Raw genomic sequence first — 17897 nt, forward strand, 5'->3', positions numbered from 1 at the left:
CTGGTCTTTTAGAGGCTGGATGTGTTGGGAGGTACACCAAACAACAAAGTTCTCCTGCCATCTTGCATAGATAGTTTTAGTAGAGGAGCGCCTAGCTGCCCAAATAACATTCACTACTTCTGGGGAAAGATCAGAGGCCGTCAACTGTCACTGCTGAATCTAACCTTGGGGTTGTAAGCTGTGTAGACTCGGGTTCATGACTCGGCCCTGCCGCTGTGACAGGCAGCCCTCCAGACAAGGCAGCTGAATTGGAGGACACTGCTCATGGCCAGTAGTTCTGAGTGCCATACTTTACTAGCCCAGTCAAGAGCCACTAGGAACTTAGGGGCAGTCATTTTTGATCTTCTTCAGAACTTTCTGCAGGAGAAGTAGCAGCGTATAGGAGTCCTAAGCTCCAGCCCAATCAAAAGGCATCTACGATCGAGAAGTTCCTCTGAAGCTCTAACACGCAAAAGTTTTACACTGCACGTTTTTGGCAGTGGCAAAAAGACTGGGACAAAGTTCTCATTTCTGGAAGGTGGCACCTCTAAGTGCGGGCACATTCTAGATCTGCTAGGCAATTTCGGCTGAGTTCACCCATCCTGGTATTTAAAGATCCCACCAGGTGGTGCACGACCGGGAGCTGCCCTGATGACCCAGCAGGACCCTGAGGCACAAGGCCTCTAGACACTGGACGCACAAAGCTACTCCATCTTGCTAGTTGCTATACCACATAGCAGTGATGATTCACCCATTCCCACCTGGTGGATGGGAGGAAGGCATTTAATGGCAAGCAAATAACTCATAACGCTGAGTTGAAGTGAAAATGGTTTTCGCCGGACACAGAGTCCTCTGAACTCTCCCAGATGACCTGTTAGTCCTGGGTGGGGTAGGGACCAGCAGTCCGACAGCCAGTATAGTCTGAAGGTCCTGGAGTCGTTGAAGTGAAGGAAAGGTTTGAAACAGCACTGTGTCTAGGAAGGTTTCAATAAAAGAAAGTCTCTGGCAAGGAGTCAAGTGTGACTTGGTCATGTAAATGGGAAATCCAGCATTTTCAGCAGTTTGACCGTCATCTGGAGGTGGTTCACAGCTGTTGTAGTCCTTCAGCAACAATTTGTCGAGGTATGGGAAGACTGGTATTCCAAACCCCTTAGGATGGGCAGCAACCATCACTTTTGTGCACACACCAGGCACACTGGCAAGACCAATGGGGAGCACTTAGAATTGATGGTGCCCCTGGCTTACCTGAAATCGCAGATAGCACCAGTGGGGCTGCAAATGGGGATGTGGAAATGGGCGTCCTACAGATTCAACACCACAATCCAGTGTCCTGGATTCAGGGCAGACAGATCTTGGGTATGGGTGAACATTTTGCACTTGTCCTTCCCCTGTATTTTTCACACTGCCCACCCACCCACCCCCTGTTTTTTGCATCCCTCCCACCCCTGCCTTATCTTTCGCATCCTGCCAACCCTTTGCCCTGTTCTTTTCTGCTCCCTGCTCCCGCCCACCCACCTCTCTCCAGTTATTGTTTGTTATTGCCTACCCACTCCTCACCGATTGTTTGCTATTACCCAACCACCACTCCTGTTTGTTGTTTGCTTCTCAGACACCCACCCCTCCCCTGTTTTTTTCCGCATCCCGCCCACTGACAAGTGCCCTGTTTTTTTTTTGCATACTGGCCACCCACCCCACCCCTGTTTTTTTGCATACCGCCTACCCACCCCTCCTCCTTTTTTTTTGCATCCCACCTACCCACCCCTCCCCTGTTTTTTGCTCATTGCCCACCACCCCTTCCCTGTTTTTCTCAATGGCGTCCTTTGCAGCTCCCCTGTTTTTAGTTCCCGCCCACCCACTCCCCTGTTTTTTGTAACTTGCCCACCCACCCTTGCCCTGTTTTTTTGCAACCCACCCACCCTTGTTTTTTGCCACCCGTCCACCCACCCTTCCCGTGCTTTTTGCAAACTCCCCTGTTTTTTGCATCTGCCCACCACCCCTCCCGTTTTTTGCATCTGCCCACCCACCCCTCTCCTGTTTTTTGCAAACTCACCCGTTTGTTGTGTTTCCCTGTTTTTTTGCTCCCACCCACTCTTCCCCTGTTTTTTTGCTCCCACTTAACCTTCCCCTATTTTTTGTTCCCGCACACCCACCCATCCCCTGTTTTTTGCTTCCGCCCACCCACCTTCCCCTGTTCTTTTGCTTCCACCCACCCTTCCCCTGTTTTTTTGCTTCCACCCACCCACCCTTCCCCTGTTTTTTGTAATTTCCATTTCTTGCGTCCACCCACCCTACTCCTGTTTTTTTTGCCCCACCACCCACCCTTCCCCTGTTTTTTTGCTCCCACCCTTCCCCTGTTTCTGTGCTCCCACCCACCCGCCCTTCCCCTGTTTCTGTGCTCCCACCCACCCGCCCTTCCCCTGTTTCTGTGCTCCCGCCCACCCACCCTTCCCCTGTTTCTTTGCTCCCGCCCTTCCCCTGTTTCTTTGCTCCTGCCCACCAGCCCTTCCCCTGTTTCTTTGCTGCCACCCACCCACCCTTTATCTGTTTCTTTGCACCCACCCAACCTTCACCTGTTTCTTTGCAATTTCACCTGTTTCTTTGCAACAACCCACCTACCGTTCCCTCCCTTTTTGCTCCCACCCTTCCCCCGTTTTTTTGCCTAATTCCCTCATTTTTTTGCTCCCATCCAACCACCCTTCCCCCGTTTTTTTTGCTCCCACGCTTCCCCATTTTTTTGCTATCCCTCCCACCGGCCCTCCCTGTTTTTTGCAATTTCCCCCTGTTTTTTGCTCCCACCCTTCCCCTGTTTTTTGCTCCCACCCTTCCCCTGTTTTTTGCTCCCGCTCACCCACCCTTCCCATTTTTTGCTGACACCCACGCACCCTTCCCCCTGTTTTTTTCGCAATTCCCCTGTTTTTTTGCTAACACCCACCCACCCTTCCCCTGTTTTTTTGCTCCCACCCGCCCTTCCCCTGTTTCTTTGCTGCCACCCACCCACCCTTCATCTGTTTCTTTGCACCCACCCTTCACCTGTTTCTTTGCAATTTCACCTGTTTCTTTGCAACAACCCACCTACCGTTCCCCCCCCTTTTTGCTCCCACCCTTCCCCCGTTTTTTTGCTCAATTCCCTCATATTTTTTGGCTCCCATCCAACCATCCTTCCCCCGTTTTTTTGCTCCCACGCTTCCCCGTTTTTTTGCTATCCCTCCCACCCGCCCTTCCTGTTTTTTGCAATTTCCCCCTGTTTTTTGCTCCCACCCTTCCCCTGTTTTTTGCTCCCACCCTTCCCCTGTTTTTTGCTCCCACTCACCCACCCTTCCCCTGTTTTTTGCTCCCACTCACCCACCCTTCCCCTGTTTTTTGCTCCCACCCACCCTTCCCGTTTTTTGCTGACACCCACCCACCCTTCCCCCTGTTTTTTTTGCAATTCCCCTGTTTTTTTGCTAACACCCACCCACCCTTCCCCTGTTTTTTGCTCCCACCCACCCTTCCCGTTTTTTGCTGACACCCACCCACCCTTCCCCCTGTTTTTTTGCAATTCCCCTGTTTTTTTGCTAACACCCACCCACCCTTACCCTGTTTTTTGCTCCCACCTACCCACCCCCTGTTTTCTTGTTAATTCCCCTGTTTTCTTGCTCCCACGCACCTACCCTTCCCATATTTTCTTGCTATTCTTTTTTTATTTTTTTTGCGATCCGCTTTTTTTTTTGCATCCCAACCTTCTGTTTTTTTTCAATTCCCTGTTTTTTTTCAAGCATCCACCCACCCTTCCCCTGTTTTTTTGCTTATCCCCTGTTTTTTTGCTCCCACCCTTCCCCTGTTTTTTGCTCCGACCGACCCACTCTTCTCCTGTTTTTTGCAGACAACCACCCACCCTTCCCCTGTTTTTTTGCTCCCACCCTTCCTGTTTTTTTGCTCCCACCCTTCCCGTTATTTTTTTTGCTCCCACCCTTCGTATGTTTGCACCCACCCACCCTTGCCCGTTTTTTTGCTCCCATCCACCCCTCACCCTTCCCCTGTTTTTTTGTTCCATCCACCCACCCACCCTTACCCTGTTTTTTGCGACCACCCACCCACCCTTACCCTGTTTTTTGCACACACCCACCCACCCTTCCCCTGTTTTTTGCTAACATCAACCCACCGTTCCCCTGTTTTTTTCTCCCACCAATCCCACCCTTCCCCTGTTTTTTGATCCCAAAATTCCAGTTTTTTTTCTCCCAACCACCCCCTGTTTATTTGCTTCCACCCAACCTTCCCTTTTGCTCCCACCAACCCTGCCCCTTTTTTTTGTTCCCAGCCACCCACCCACCCTTCCCTTTTGCTCCCACCCACCCTTCCCCTGTTTTTTTGCAATTTCCCACCCACCCACCCACCCTTCCACAGTTTTTTTGCTCCCATCCACCCACCATTACCCTGTTTTTTTGCTCCCACCCTTGGTCTGTATTTTTCCTCCCACAATAGGCCTGTTTTTTTGCTCCCACCCTTTGGCCTGTTTTTTTGCTCCCACCCTTGGCCTGTTATTTTGCTCCCACCCTTCCCGTGTTTTTTGTTCCCACCCTTCCCCTGTTTTTTTGCTCCCACCCTTCCCTTGTTTCTTGCTCCCACCCACCCTTCCCCTGTTTTTAGCTCCCACCCTCCCACCCCCTCCCCAGTTGTTTGCTTAATTCCACCTACCCCTCCTCGTTTGTTGTTTGCATTTCGCCCAGCCACCCTTCCTCTGGTTTTTGCTCCCGCCCACTCACCCTTCCCCTGTTTTTTGCTCCCACCCACTCACCCTTCCCCTGTTTTTGCTACCGCCCACTGCGCCGTCTCATGTTTTTTGCTCCCGCCCATCCACCTTTCCCCTGGTATTTTGCTCCCACCCAGCCTCCCTTTCCCTGTTCTTTTACTCCCACCCACCCTTCCCGTGTTTTTTTTGCTCCCACCCTTCCTCTGTTTTTTAGCTCCCACCCACCTTTCTCTGTTTTTTGCTAACGCCCACCCACCCTTCCCCTGTTTCTTGCTCGTGGCCACCCACCTTTCCCTGTTTTACTCCTGACCACCCACCCTTCCCCAGTTTTTTTTTTTACTCGCGCCGACCAACCCTTCCCGTGTTTTTTACAAGGCCCACCCACCCTTCCTGTGTTTTTTACATCCGCCCACCCTTCCTGTGTTTTTTACTCCGGCCCACCCACCCTTCCCGTGTTTTTTTTACTCCCACTCACCCGTCCTCTGTTTATTGCAATACGGCCACCCACCCGTCCCCTGTTTTTTGCATCCCGCCCTCCCACCCCTGCTCTGTTTTTTGCATAACTGCTCGGTTTTTTGCATCCCGCCAATCCCTTCTGTTTTTGCTGTTCTCCTGTTTTTTGCTCCCGTCCACCTATCCCTCCCTGCTTGTTTGCCTAATTCCCACCCCCTCCCCAGTTGTTTGCTTAATTGGACCTACCCCTCCTCAGTTGTTGTTTGCATTTCGACCACCCACCCACCCCTGGTTGTTGTTTGATAACCCTGGTGGTTGTTTGCTCCTGCCCACTCAACCCTTCCCAGTGTTTGCACGCCCCATTCACTCCTCCCCGGTGGTTGTTTGTAACTCCACAGTTGTTTATACCCCCACCCTGGTTGTTCGCACTCACCCACCTTTCTCCTGTTGCCACTCACGTACCCGGTTGCCCCCTCCCACCCACCCGTCCATCTCCGATTGCCGCTCGCCCCCTCCAAGGCTTGTGGGGATGCTCAGGGGAGTTTACAGTGGCAAGGGCAAGGGAGCACCCCAGCAACACGATTCATTTGAGTCAATTGCACAGATCCTCCTCCATTAATGTTATGCCTCTCTGTCTGCACTGCAGTGAAGCAGTACCGTTTGTATTTTGGATGCATGTTCTGCCTTTGCTGCTAGCTGCACTGTTGCCCACTGGGTGGGGTGCACTGCTCAGCATGGTGTTCACAGCACAGCCCATGGAATCAGTGTTCCCAGCTAAACTGGATGGTGTGTAAGTTGTGTCTCCAATCCCAGTAAGTTATTGCCTCCCTACGTGAATGTCTAGAAAGGATCAAGGCTGGGATGAAAGGCAAACCGAAACCAGAGGAGGGGCCATCACACGCTGTAACAGGAAGAAGCATGACCTAGTATGATGGCCAGCAGAAATGTTCATTTAGTTAAAACACCTGGGGAGGGAACTCGGCACACAAAGGAGGGGCATTTCACAAAATGAACCAATAAAAATGCAGCATTTAAGACAAGCACAACAGAGAATGAATAGCAAGAGTGGGTATGGTTAAAAGCCCACAGAGAGATTACAACAGGCTAGAGCGCTTGCACGCTCAATCCTAAAAAGCAATAGCCAGGCAAGCTAGCTGCCCACAATTTATTCTCTTGGTGAGTGTATATTCCTTGGTCGAAACCCCTCGGCAAATGTGACTGCACGCTTTCAGAGTCAATTGGCTTTGTGATGCTTTTATTTGGCTACCGTCAACATACATGCTGGAATGCAATGTGCCCATGCCCACATGTGCCATACACTCCATCCACTCACTCCCACACTCCACTCACTCCCTTTGTTCAGTCTTAAAAATTGTACACATATGGAGTCTTCAAGTCCCTCATCCATGGACAAGGGACTCGATTGCAGAGGACTGACAGGCCGAATTTTTAAAGCAAGGTGGATCTGTAGACATCCTTACTGCCAAGGGCAGGTAACAAGGCATGCTTTGCCACTAGAAGTGGTATAGTTGCTACCACTGTCAGTTTTATGCAGCCCAGTGAAGTGACTGTGGTCTTCCTCAACAAAAGAAAGTGAATTTGGTGTGCCTCTCAGAACCACAGAGACCTGCTCTGTGTTGCAGGAATTACCTCCTGGGCAGATGGGTGATTGTCGTGTGTGCTAGATTGGGTGTCAGAAACCTACTACTTGTTGTGGGGAATCAAGGCAGGAATGCTCACTCTCACAATCAGTGCGGTGGACCTTTACCATACCCAACTTTGCATATGTTTCCAATTTTTTTTTTTTTTAAATGCAAGCTTTCCAAAGAGAGGCTTATTGTGTTTGCCTATTCTTTCATTTATTTTTTATACATATAAGCCATTCACGTGCTCTGAGTTTTTCCTTTTCAAGCGTACCTGGTCACGCTATGAGTTGTACAAATATTTCTCAATGCACTATAGAAAACTCCAAGTGCCTCTATAGGGGAATGATTGTCCCCCCTCCTTGAACAACAATTGGTAAGCTATGCTGGCTTCTTTTCTTCTCCAACTTTTAATTCAGAGCATGCAGAAAATTATAAACAGCAACAGGCTCCAGCACCTGAAGTTAATATATCGTCCCACACACTACTTCTGGTGTTATTGGCCAGTAGGACTCTTAGCATGCCAGGATTCAGAAATCGACACATTGGGAAGTGTTTTGCCTGTACTAGAGTCAAAAACCCGAACTAAGTTCATCTTTGATCTGAGAGTCCTGTACTACGTCTGAAATACATAAATTGCTAAAATGGGACTATATCTAATAATCCATTCTGTCTCAGCACAGACTCGTATGACTAAATGTCTCTCCTTTGCAAGGACATTAACATTTTCTCAGTTTAAGCATCCTAATGCTACGCTGCTAATTCTTTGGGAGTTGGATTTAAAAATATGGGCCTCCCATTTTACCCCATGTTCATGTTTAGCCTTCAGCTCATATCATGAATAGTAGATTTTGTAGGTATAATATTAATTGAAAGCGATTGTGAGATTCAGTTTCTTTTTATCAAGGCATACACATGATTCACCACAGTAGGTCTCTAAATCTGAAAATAAGTATCAGACTTTAACATTAACCAGACCATTTCAGGGCCCTGATAGCATGAGACATTCATATATTTACCTGCATATTTGTAACTTCTTGCTCTTTCTGCCATGGCTTGGCGTACTCAAAACAATTTAAAGAAAGATAATGAGTAAGGAAACCTAGGTTTACGCTCCTTATCTTGATTTGACATAGTACTTGTCAGTAGGTTTCATAATTGCATTATTTTATCGTAAATGGTGCTGGTTGTAATGTTGATAGTATGGTTTGTCTATAAAGCTGTTTTACCAAAGGGCTTTGCATCACTTACATGCACACTTGATAATACTCAATGTATCATTTTCTTTTGGATAAAATATCTCAGTTGATGTTAAAAACCAGTGTTTTTACAGTTTCAGTGACTAACATGTTCCCTAACAGACACCCCACAATGTATTTAGGTTTTGCTTCTTGTTACGAAAGATTGATCTGAAAGTATTTTTGTATCCAAGAACAAACTTTGCTAATGTGTAAGCTGGATGCTAGTTTCTGGTGTTAGATACAACTTTGCTGCTTATTGCCTGTACATAGGCTTAGAATTTTACACTTCATCTGTGCCAGTTTTCATTCACTCTGAAGATTGCCTATATTCCTATTTTGAATGCACGTCTAGTATCTGATCCTTATGTACACCTTCTGGCATTATCATTAATCTTCACTGTATTGTATTTAAGGACGATAGCGAAGATGAATCAAGTGAAGATGAGCTTCCTCCAGACGTGGATTTAAGTGACCCATTCTTTGCTGAGGAACTTGCGAAACCAGGTAACAAATCTATCCAGTAGGTCAATTTTCTAGATGGGTATATAAATTGTAAAGAAATCTGCCTTAGTACAGTAGTAAAATTATCGGAAACCAGACTCTGATATTAGTGCTGAATTGCATCATTTTACAGAAAAAATTTACATGGTGTGCAGGTGTAGCAGGCTGTGTAGTTAAGATTTCCATATATTGTTGCCACCCTTTTTCTTCACATTTCTTACATGGGATTCTTATAAACATCCAACTGAGTGCATATAATTAATTCTTTTGCAGCATGAATCTTTTTCTGGATTAACATGCTGTGCACTTATTCCGCCAATTATTAGTTGGGTCTGGAATTGTCTGTTTTCCCTTTTTTTTTCCTTCCCCTGCGCGCCATTGTCCACCATTTGGTGCTTGGTCTGTTCCCTGTACGATGTCAGACGGCACCCCAGATGTTCCTGTGCATGGTAGCCATCTTCAGATTCTTTTTTCCGCTGTGGGTCAGGAAGCAAAAGTAGAAGCTCCAAAGTTTTTGGAAGTAAGTCAAAGAACCCCCAAAAAGGTGACGTTTTTGGAAGAAATCGCTGAATGAGAGAAGGAAGGAATTTGCACATGGCTGGAGACTGAAACAAGGTTGGTGTCCTGGAAAACACCCCCTTTAAATTCTGCCCGAGCGGCCCTCATAAATTTGCATAATGCGAAACTCTGGCTGCCGAGAGACGATGTAGCCGAAGACTCTTAGGTTGTGCCGAAAGCAGAGAGGAACACCTAGCAGCAATGTTCAGCCAGAAAACACACGCTTCTTTGAAGGACGTGGGCCTTTCCAGCTACGATGAAAAGCAGGTCTGGCGCAGAATTAGCCCATGGAGGATCGGACATGGAAATCCTCGAGGAGAACGGCGAGAAGAAACGTGTGGCGAAGGACATCGAAAAGAAACCTGAAAAGGTAAAAAAGACCGCTGAAAGTCTCGAAGGCGAAGATCCACCAAAAAATAGGTGCACAAGGCAGCCCCAGTGTCCATGAGAACGACAATCGGGGTCAGCCAAGAACAAAGGAGGCCCATATATCCCAGACCAGGGATACTGATGAAGGCAGAGCGTCAAAATCGACCAAAACTACCACAGTGCAAGAAACCCTGAAACCGTCGGAGGAAGAACCGCCTACTCCGAAAAAAGAGAACATCTTTGACGCAGAATGTTGAAAGAGCCTTAGAGGTGGAGAAGAAGAGACAGAGATTAGAGGCAGAAATGGCGGCTCTCCTCCAACACAAGAAAGAGTTTGAGGGCACAGAAAGGAAATTAATGATTTCAAGTAAGCCCTCCACGACCACAGACATTGAAGAAGAAGAGGCTGCTTTGGAGGCTCCGGCGACACTGGAGCCTCCATGAAGAGAAGGCCGAGGAGGAATTAAATTATTCTGAAGGGGACGAAGCAACAGGAGGCTTTGAGGTTGAATGGAACGACCTCCACACAGAGAGCTCAGAAGAGGAGGTCGACAACTATCCCTTGAGACCTTTGCCCACTGACGACATTACGCTCTAAAATAGCTTGAGAAAGAGGACAGCTGAAATTTATGGAGTGCCTCTAGAGGAAGAGTAGGGAAACGCATGTTTTTTCAGTGAAACTCTCATGCCATCAGTCAAGTGAAATCTGTATCTCCCAGTGCTACCCAGCATGCTGAACCATGTCAAGGAGGTCTTCAAAGAACCTGCTTCAACTAAAGCTGTGACACCAAGGGTAGAAAAGAAATATAAACCTTTTTCAAAGGACCCCAAATACATCCATGGGAACACAATGGCAGATTCTATCATTGTCACTATTGCCAGGAGGAGTAGTAATGCACGCACCTCCACAGGCCCTCCTCCAGAGAAAGAAAGCAAGAGGCTGAACATGGTAGGGAGGAAAATGGAAAGAGGCTTCAATGCAGTGGTTATAGCGAACTCCAACACTCTCCTCAACAGATAGGGCCTCCAACAGTGGGACAAGATTGAGGAGCAAATGAAGAGGATGATAAGAAAGGAGAGAAAGCAATCATCCAAGAAGGGAAGAATATCACCAACACTTGTCTGAAATCAGCACTAGATGCCGCTGATGCAGCGAGCTGACAAATATGTACGAGCACAACGTTTAGGAGACATGCTTAGCTCAATCTTCAAACCAGAGGTTCAGGCCACCATTATACCATTATAAACAAAACTTTCACTGGAGATGCTTTGTTTGGTCAAGATGTAGATGAGTCCTTACACCAAATTAAAAAGGACAAAGAGACAACAAAGGCAGTGGTCTCTTTTCAATACAGAGGCACCTTCAGAAGACGAGGAAATATGCCCAGAAGGCCCACCTGAAGGGGATCCTGTGAAACAGGGCAACAGCAACAACAAGAAGCCCAGGGCGGTGCACAACAGGCTAGTCAATAAGCCGTTTACCAATATTGACAACATCCCACCAGGCAGCCCTTTCATGGTAGAAGGAGAGCTAAGGGGCAAACCTCCAGAGGAGGAGCAACCTCCAAGTGACTCAGAAATAGCCTCAAGCCCACATGTAACACCAGTGGGAGGCAGAATAGCGCAATACCCACAAGAATGGACAAAGATCACCACAGACAATTGGGGTTTTAATGCGGTACACCACAGCTACTGTACAGAACTCACAAGCCCTCCACCACCAAAGAAGAAAAGGTATCAGGAAACAGAACTGGGACAACTAAGGAAGGATGTAAAATAACCCTTCCAAAAACATGCAATAGAAAGGGTGCCAACAAAGTAGTTAAACAAGGGAAACTACTCACCCTTCCTGGTGCCAAAACAAGACTTTACGCTAAGGCCAATCCTAGACCTCTGATTTATAAACAAATTCATTCCCAACAACCCTTCAAAATGACAACACTATAAGAGGTAATCCCACTTCTACAAAAAGGGTCTACATGGCAACCATAGACTTAACAGATGCCTACTTACATATACCAATGAATCGAGCACACAAAATGTACCTCAGGTTTGTGCTTCAGTAGATACACCATCAATACAAGGTCTTGTCCTTTGACATAAATTCTGCACCAAGGGTTTTTACAAAATGCCTGGCAACACTCACAGCATTCCTAGGAAGAAAGGGGATTCACCTGGACGCCTGTTAGTAAAAGCAAATACAAAGGAGAAATGTCAAAGGGACACTCAGTGATCACAACCCTACAAAACCTGGGATTCTCCATAAACCACAAGAAATCATCACCACAACTTGAAAAAGATTTTTCTAGGAGAAAGAATGGATGCAAAGAAGGCATGAGCATACCCTACCCAGAGAGTGCAGGCATTCATAGAGCAAACTCACCCCTTTACCAGAGGGGGCAATCTCTGACACTGAGGACAGTCATGAAAAGTAATGGGCATGATGGCATCATGCATCCCCCCCTCATAATCCATGTGAGACTCCACATGCACCCATTCCAAGAATGGCTATGCAATAATTGGTCACAAGCCATTAGGAGTTTGGAGGATCTAGTGGTTGTAACAGGAAGGGTACAGAAAGAGGTACAAATATATAACAAGGGGGAGACCTTTCAAGACAACTCCATTGGTGACCATTACAAAAGACATGTCTCACAAGGGATGGGGAGCACACACCGGCAACTTGAGAATTCGGGCCAGTGGAACAACACAGATTCAATAAAGCACATCAACTTCCTAGAGATGAAGACAGTGCTACTAGCCCTGAAAGCCTTTCAAACACAAGTAATGGAAAAACGTACTGATCCAGACAGACAATACAACAACAGTGTTTTCCCTGAACAAACAGGGGGTCACAAAGTCATTCACCCTAAGCAAACTAGCCCAAGAGATATGGAAATGGGCGATAACACAAGGGATGAACTTACAGACAGTTCACCTGCCAGGGAAGGACAACATAGAGGCAGACAGACTAAGCAGAATGAAAAGCAGCTCACACAAATGATAAATAAATAAAGCAAGAAAGCCTAGAAAAAGATCTTACGGCTATGGGGCACACCAACAATCAATCTGTTTGTGTCAGCAGAAAATGGGAAATGCCAACTCTTTGCCTCTGGGTTTCAACACGACCAATCAAAAGGGAATGCCCTGTCACTAAACTGGTCAGGTAGATTTGTCTACTCCTTTCCACCGATTCCCCTAATATCAAGGGTACTGGAGAAGGCCTGACAACCGGGGACAAATCTAATTCTAAAAGCTCCACACTGGGCCAGACAGATCTGGTACTCCAACCTAATCGAACTGTCCAAAGGACATATGATTAAAATCAAGGAGGAGCAGGACCTGCTCACAATGCAGAAAGGGCAAGTGTTCCACCCAGAACCAGCAGCAGTCTGGCAGCCTGGTGCCTGAATACATAGAATTCGGACACCTAAACTTACTGCCTAGAACCATGGAAATACTGAAGGAGGCTAGAAAGCTGACCACAAAACAATGCTACGCAACAAAATGGAAAAGGTACCTTCTATGGTGCACAAAGAACAATGCCCTTGAGCCCATATCTAAACAGGAAAGAGTACTAACCAATCTCATGCATCTACTGGACAGCGGGGTTAACTGTTCATCTCTTGGCAGCAATTGTAGCCTACACCAGTGGAGCATCACGTAAAAGTTTTTTCACGTCACCTGTGATAAAAAAGGTTCCTAGAGGGTTCCAAAAGAATTGCTTCCCCAAGGAAGGCACCAGCCTCAATGTGGAGCTTAAATACGTTATTAACACAGTTAACAACAAAACCATGTGAGCCTATGCACAGAGCAGAGCTTCATTATACCACACTAAAACTGCCTTCCTGATAGCAATCACATCGCTACAAAGAGTAAGCGAACCTCAAGCGCTAACAATAGAGGAACCGTACACACAGATTCCCGAGGACAAGGTAGGCCTCAGAACAAACCCTCAATTCCTACCTAAGGTGGTGAGCAAAAGTCACGTCAGCCAAAGCATCCAGTTGCCAGTGTTCTTTAGGAACCTGCAGACAGCTCTTCGTGTAAGAAGAGCACTAATATAGCATGTACAAGAAACCATACAGTTTTACAAGGGGAACCAACTGTTTGTTTCATATTGCAAATCCAGCAACGGGTCACCCATCACAAAAGGAACTATTGTATGATGGATTGTGGAAACAAAAAATTCTGCCTTTTAGCCCAAAAGCACACACAACAAAAAAGAAGGGTTCAACCCTAGCATTCTTGGCAAATGTGCTCATAGACACTATGCACAGCAGCAACATGGGCATCCCCACACACATTCATCAAGCACTATTGTTTGGAAATACAAATGCTTAAGGAAGCTCAGGATGGACAAAAGATTTTACAGCAAAGGAAGGGGAAATTGCTTCATAATCTGATGCACAGCATGTGACTCCAGAAAAGGATTCATGCAGCAAAACGAAATAGTTACTTACCAGTAGGAGTAGTTTTGTAGCCTAAATAGTTTTCTGGATTCACATGTGACCCACACACCTCCCCAGAAATGAGAACAAGACAAACAGGTGGGAAAGAGGTTATGTATAAGGATAAACTGTGCTTAAAAAAAGAAAGAGAGGAAAACAGAAACCAAGAAAACAGAAAAAAAGAACCTGAAGATGGCTACCACGCACAGGAACTTCCGGGGCGCCGTCTGATGTCACACAGGGGACTGACTAAGCACCAAATGGTGGTCGACGATGCCCGGGGGAAGGGGAAAAAAGGGAAAACAATTACAGCCCCAACCACTAGATGGCGGAATAATGTACAGCATGTGAATCCAGAAAACCCTTCAGGCTGCAAAGCTACTGCTACTGGTAAGTAACCATTTAATTGCTTCACATCTTGCATTGACAACATCTTGTCAAACATTCTAGTTTTGATGTAATTTTCCGTGATAATGGAACACCCTCGCACAGAGTAGCACAAAACCAAAAATGATGTTGGGCACTGGTGAATATTATAATGAGTTATACCCTATTTGAATATTCTCTGAATGTACATGTTATGTCTATAAACTAAAGCCCTAAGAAAAAAATCATTTACACAGTGAGCATCTTTCTACCCTCCTGTCACTTTGTTTTCTGCAGTTTTGCACCAGTTGTAGATTGAGTGACTAAATGTTTCTAAAATGGTGCCTAGGAAGAAGAAATATGAATTATTTAAAGCAGGTGGACAGTGGCTGAAGACATATTTGTAAGGAATGTGTGTATTGCTTATATGCAGATAATTATGTTATTGAATGTGAAATATGCTAACGCATTTCCTCAAGAACAGAAATATGGAATACAATGAGGGTGGAACATTAGGGAGAGAGAAAGTGGCTCCTAAACAGTTCTCTTCAGAAACTCCAGGTACAACAGCTGTTGATCCTGTTGTTTGTATTGCATACGTATTTGTACCACTGACTACTCACAGGACTGTTTAGATTTCCACATTTGATCTAACTTTTGGCTCTATACAATGCCAGCACTCTTCCTGTCAATAATCTTTGTATGGTTGTGTCAAAATGAAAATAAAGTAAAAAAAAAAAAAAAGAAGAAATTCTGGATACAAGCCCCGCCACCACCATTTTCAGTCAATACCATGTCATTCCAGGCATGCGCTTTCACATCACAATTGTGGACATATAAGGTGTTGTGCTCAATATCCATTCCAATATCCACCTCACTGCTGCCAAAAACGAGAACTTTGGATCACTAAGCCATCACTTGGTTCATCGACATGGACTTGAAAGTCAGTGGCCGTGACATCACATTTTTCATAAAGGAAAATCCACTCCAAGAGTGGCTGCGAACGCTGAAGGCAATAAAAGATAGAGGCCATGGAGTAGCAAAATGGAAAGGAGAAAAGGGCATAAAACAGTGCCTCTAGTGGAAGTAAGCCATGCAACTAAAAGAATGGGAACATCAACGTTTGAGGAAATGATAACTCATCCAGAGACGAGAGGGCACAGCCACCAGAGGAACTGAAGAAATCAGAGCAGCAGCATGTCAGGACCTGAAACAGATAGGCAGTATGAGGATAAGAATACTGATGCACTGAAGGTGTGTTTAGGGCTGAACCATTCTAAAGAGTTTTCAGACAGTTTGTTCCAAGGGGGTTAAAGATGTTCATAGTCTTTTTCAGCTCCTCCTTCCAAGCTCACCCCTTACAGTCTCATCATCATCCACAAGCAAAGGTTATAGCATTTTCTCGATGCGTGCTTTCAGAATTCAGCCTAAATGCATGCTGAAGCTGGGGCACCAGCATTGTTTGTGCTAGGTCTGAAGCCAGGGAGAATATTGATGACCCTGGGTCAGTTGCTCCACACCTAGAATTAGGGCATAGCCGTCTTTTAGAGCCGAGTTTACCTACCAGTAATCTTACTCAGGTAAGAAAAGAAATACATTGCCCCAGAATTGGCCCACCCTTGCCTGTGAGCTTTGGCCAAGCATGACTTTATGGTAGCGATAAGGGGCCCAACAAAGGTCCTTGAATCTAGTCACCTTCTTATCTATGCTTCTGTGAAAAAGGAAAGCAAAAAGGTGGATGACATTGGCAGGAAAATATCCAGGACTGCATCCTTTACCCATATGTGCTGCAAACCCTTTTACTGTATACCAGATATAATCAGGAGTTATTGGGAAAGATTGTGAATCAGCGTCCATTTCTTCTAGATACTATTCATGGGAAATCTAAGGAGAGAGGTAATGGAGACTAGGTTGACCTTCAAACATGCAAGGAAGGCATACCAGATTTTGACAAGTGCTCTGTGCGCAGACTGCTGGCTGACAGTAAAGGAATTTGTGCTAGATACACCTTTCATTGACATGGCAAGACGTTGTTAGGTAATGAGGTGGCAAGGCTTGTCAGACTATGAAGGGTGACAGTTATGCGTGATGAACATTTTGGTGTCTGAGCGCACACTGGGCCCTTTCTGGGCCATGAGGAATCGGGGCATACCTTTTCAAGGGTTGGAGACAAATGTGCAAGTTTTTATCATCAAAAGCACAATCTTTACTTGAAAGACACAGGTCTGGTTCACTGATTGCAGAAAGGTTTTGCCTCTAATTGAGGAGTTTTGATTAAAGAAAAACTTTACAAAAATAAGACATTTTTAGAATGTTTGTCAACATAGACTGCATTATTGCTTACACATGTATATAATATATATGTACTAAAATTCTCTACACGATTATTACTCTTACATATACATTTAATGCATATACATGTGTGTTTTATATATGCTCTGGGGTCCCCGCACGTGGGCGGAAATATTCAGTGTTTATGACTTTGATGAGGATACCCCTGGAAGAGAACTAATACTTACAGGTAAGTAAGTTATCCATGCTCCATACTATACTCAAAGTATCAGGAATAAGGGGCGTTAAGTGATGCACTTTCCATTAAATGGAAGGTAGAGTTCTCTTTCCAATCCCACGGACATGCCACCTAACTACCAGAACTGGACTGATTCTTGTAACTTCAAATTGAGCACGGCAGACCTGATTCCCCAAGTTGCTCTAAATTAAGTACAACTACATTTTAAATTATTAGCAACTAGTCTACTGGCAGAGGCGCAGGCACAATTCTACATAACTGAGATCCATGCAAAACATAGTGTTCGATGGCATCTGTCGCTGTAGATACACATGGTATGCATGAGCCCGCCATCTGGTGTTGGGTCGGAGTGTTACAAGTTGTTTTTCTTCGAAGAAGTGTTTTCGAGTCACGGGACCGAGTGACTCCTCCTTCTGTGCTCATTGCGCATGGGCGTCGACTCCATCTTCGATTGTTTTCTTTCCGCCATCGGGTTCGGACGTGTTCCTGTCGCTCCGAGTTTCGGAACGGAAAGATAGCTGAAAACGGAAGATTTTCAACGGTATCGTTGCGATCCGGTTCGAGATAGACACATACGACGACGCATTGAACATCGAAGCGCTTCGGTGCCCTTCGGGGTAGATTTCGGCACACCGTCGGGGCCTAGTCGGCCCGACCGCGTGGAGAACAACGCCGATGGAACGGACCCCGTTTCGATTCTGCCCCGAATGCCACAACAAATATCCTTATACGGACCAACACTCGGTCTGTAACCTGTGCCTGTCACCCGAGCACAGCGAAGAATCCTGTGAGGCCTGTCGGGCGTTCCGGTCCCGAAAAACTCTGCGCGACCGTTGAGCGAGAAGACTGCAGATGGCGTCCACGCCAAAGGAGCGTCGACAGTTCGAGACAGAAGAGGAACAGGAGGAATCCTTTTCCATCCAGGATTCAGACTCCGACGAACTAGACTCTACAAAAACTGTGAGTAAGACGTCCAGATCAGAACTTAAAAAAGGAAAGAAGGCCCAGGGGACGCCACTGCCAACCGGCCATGGCTCCACCCAAATTCTCGGTGACCAACAATCGGCACCGAAAAAG

At 46.1% G+C, this 17897-nt stretch overlaps 1 protein-coding gene across 4 annotated transcripts in view; it reads left to right on the forward strand.

Moving 5' to 3' along the window:
* The window catches only part of ESF1 (ESF1 nucleolar pre-rRNA processing protein homolog), a 199337-nt gene that overhangs the window by 109169 nt on the left and 72271 nt on the right, over positions 1 to 17897 (forward strand). For all 4 annotated transcript variants that reach the window (XM_069234100.1, XM_069234103.1, XM_069234102.1 and 1 more), the window contains exon 11: positions 8459 to 8549. In XM_069234100.1, the coding sequence (XP_069090201.1) occupies positions 8459 to 8549 (91 nt within the window). The remainder of the gene's footprint in view (positions 1 to 8458; positions 8550 to 17897) is intronic.

Source organism: Pleurodeles waltl, chromosome 5 (genome assembly GCF_031143425.1).
Source record: "Pleurodeles waltl isolate 20211129_DDA chromosome 5, aPleWal1.hap1.20221129, whole genome shotgun sequence".
Lineage (NCBI taxonomy): Eukaryota > Metazoa > Chordata > Amphibia > Caudata > Salamandridae > Pleurodeles > Pleurodeles waltl.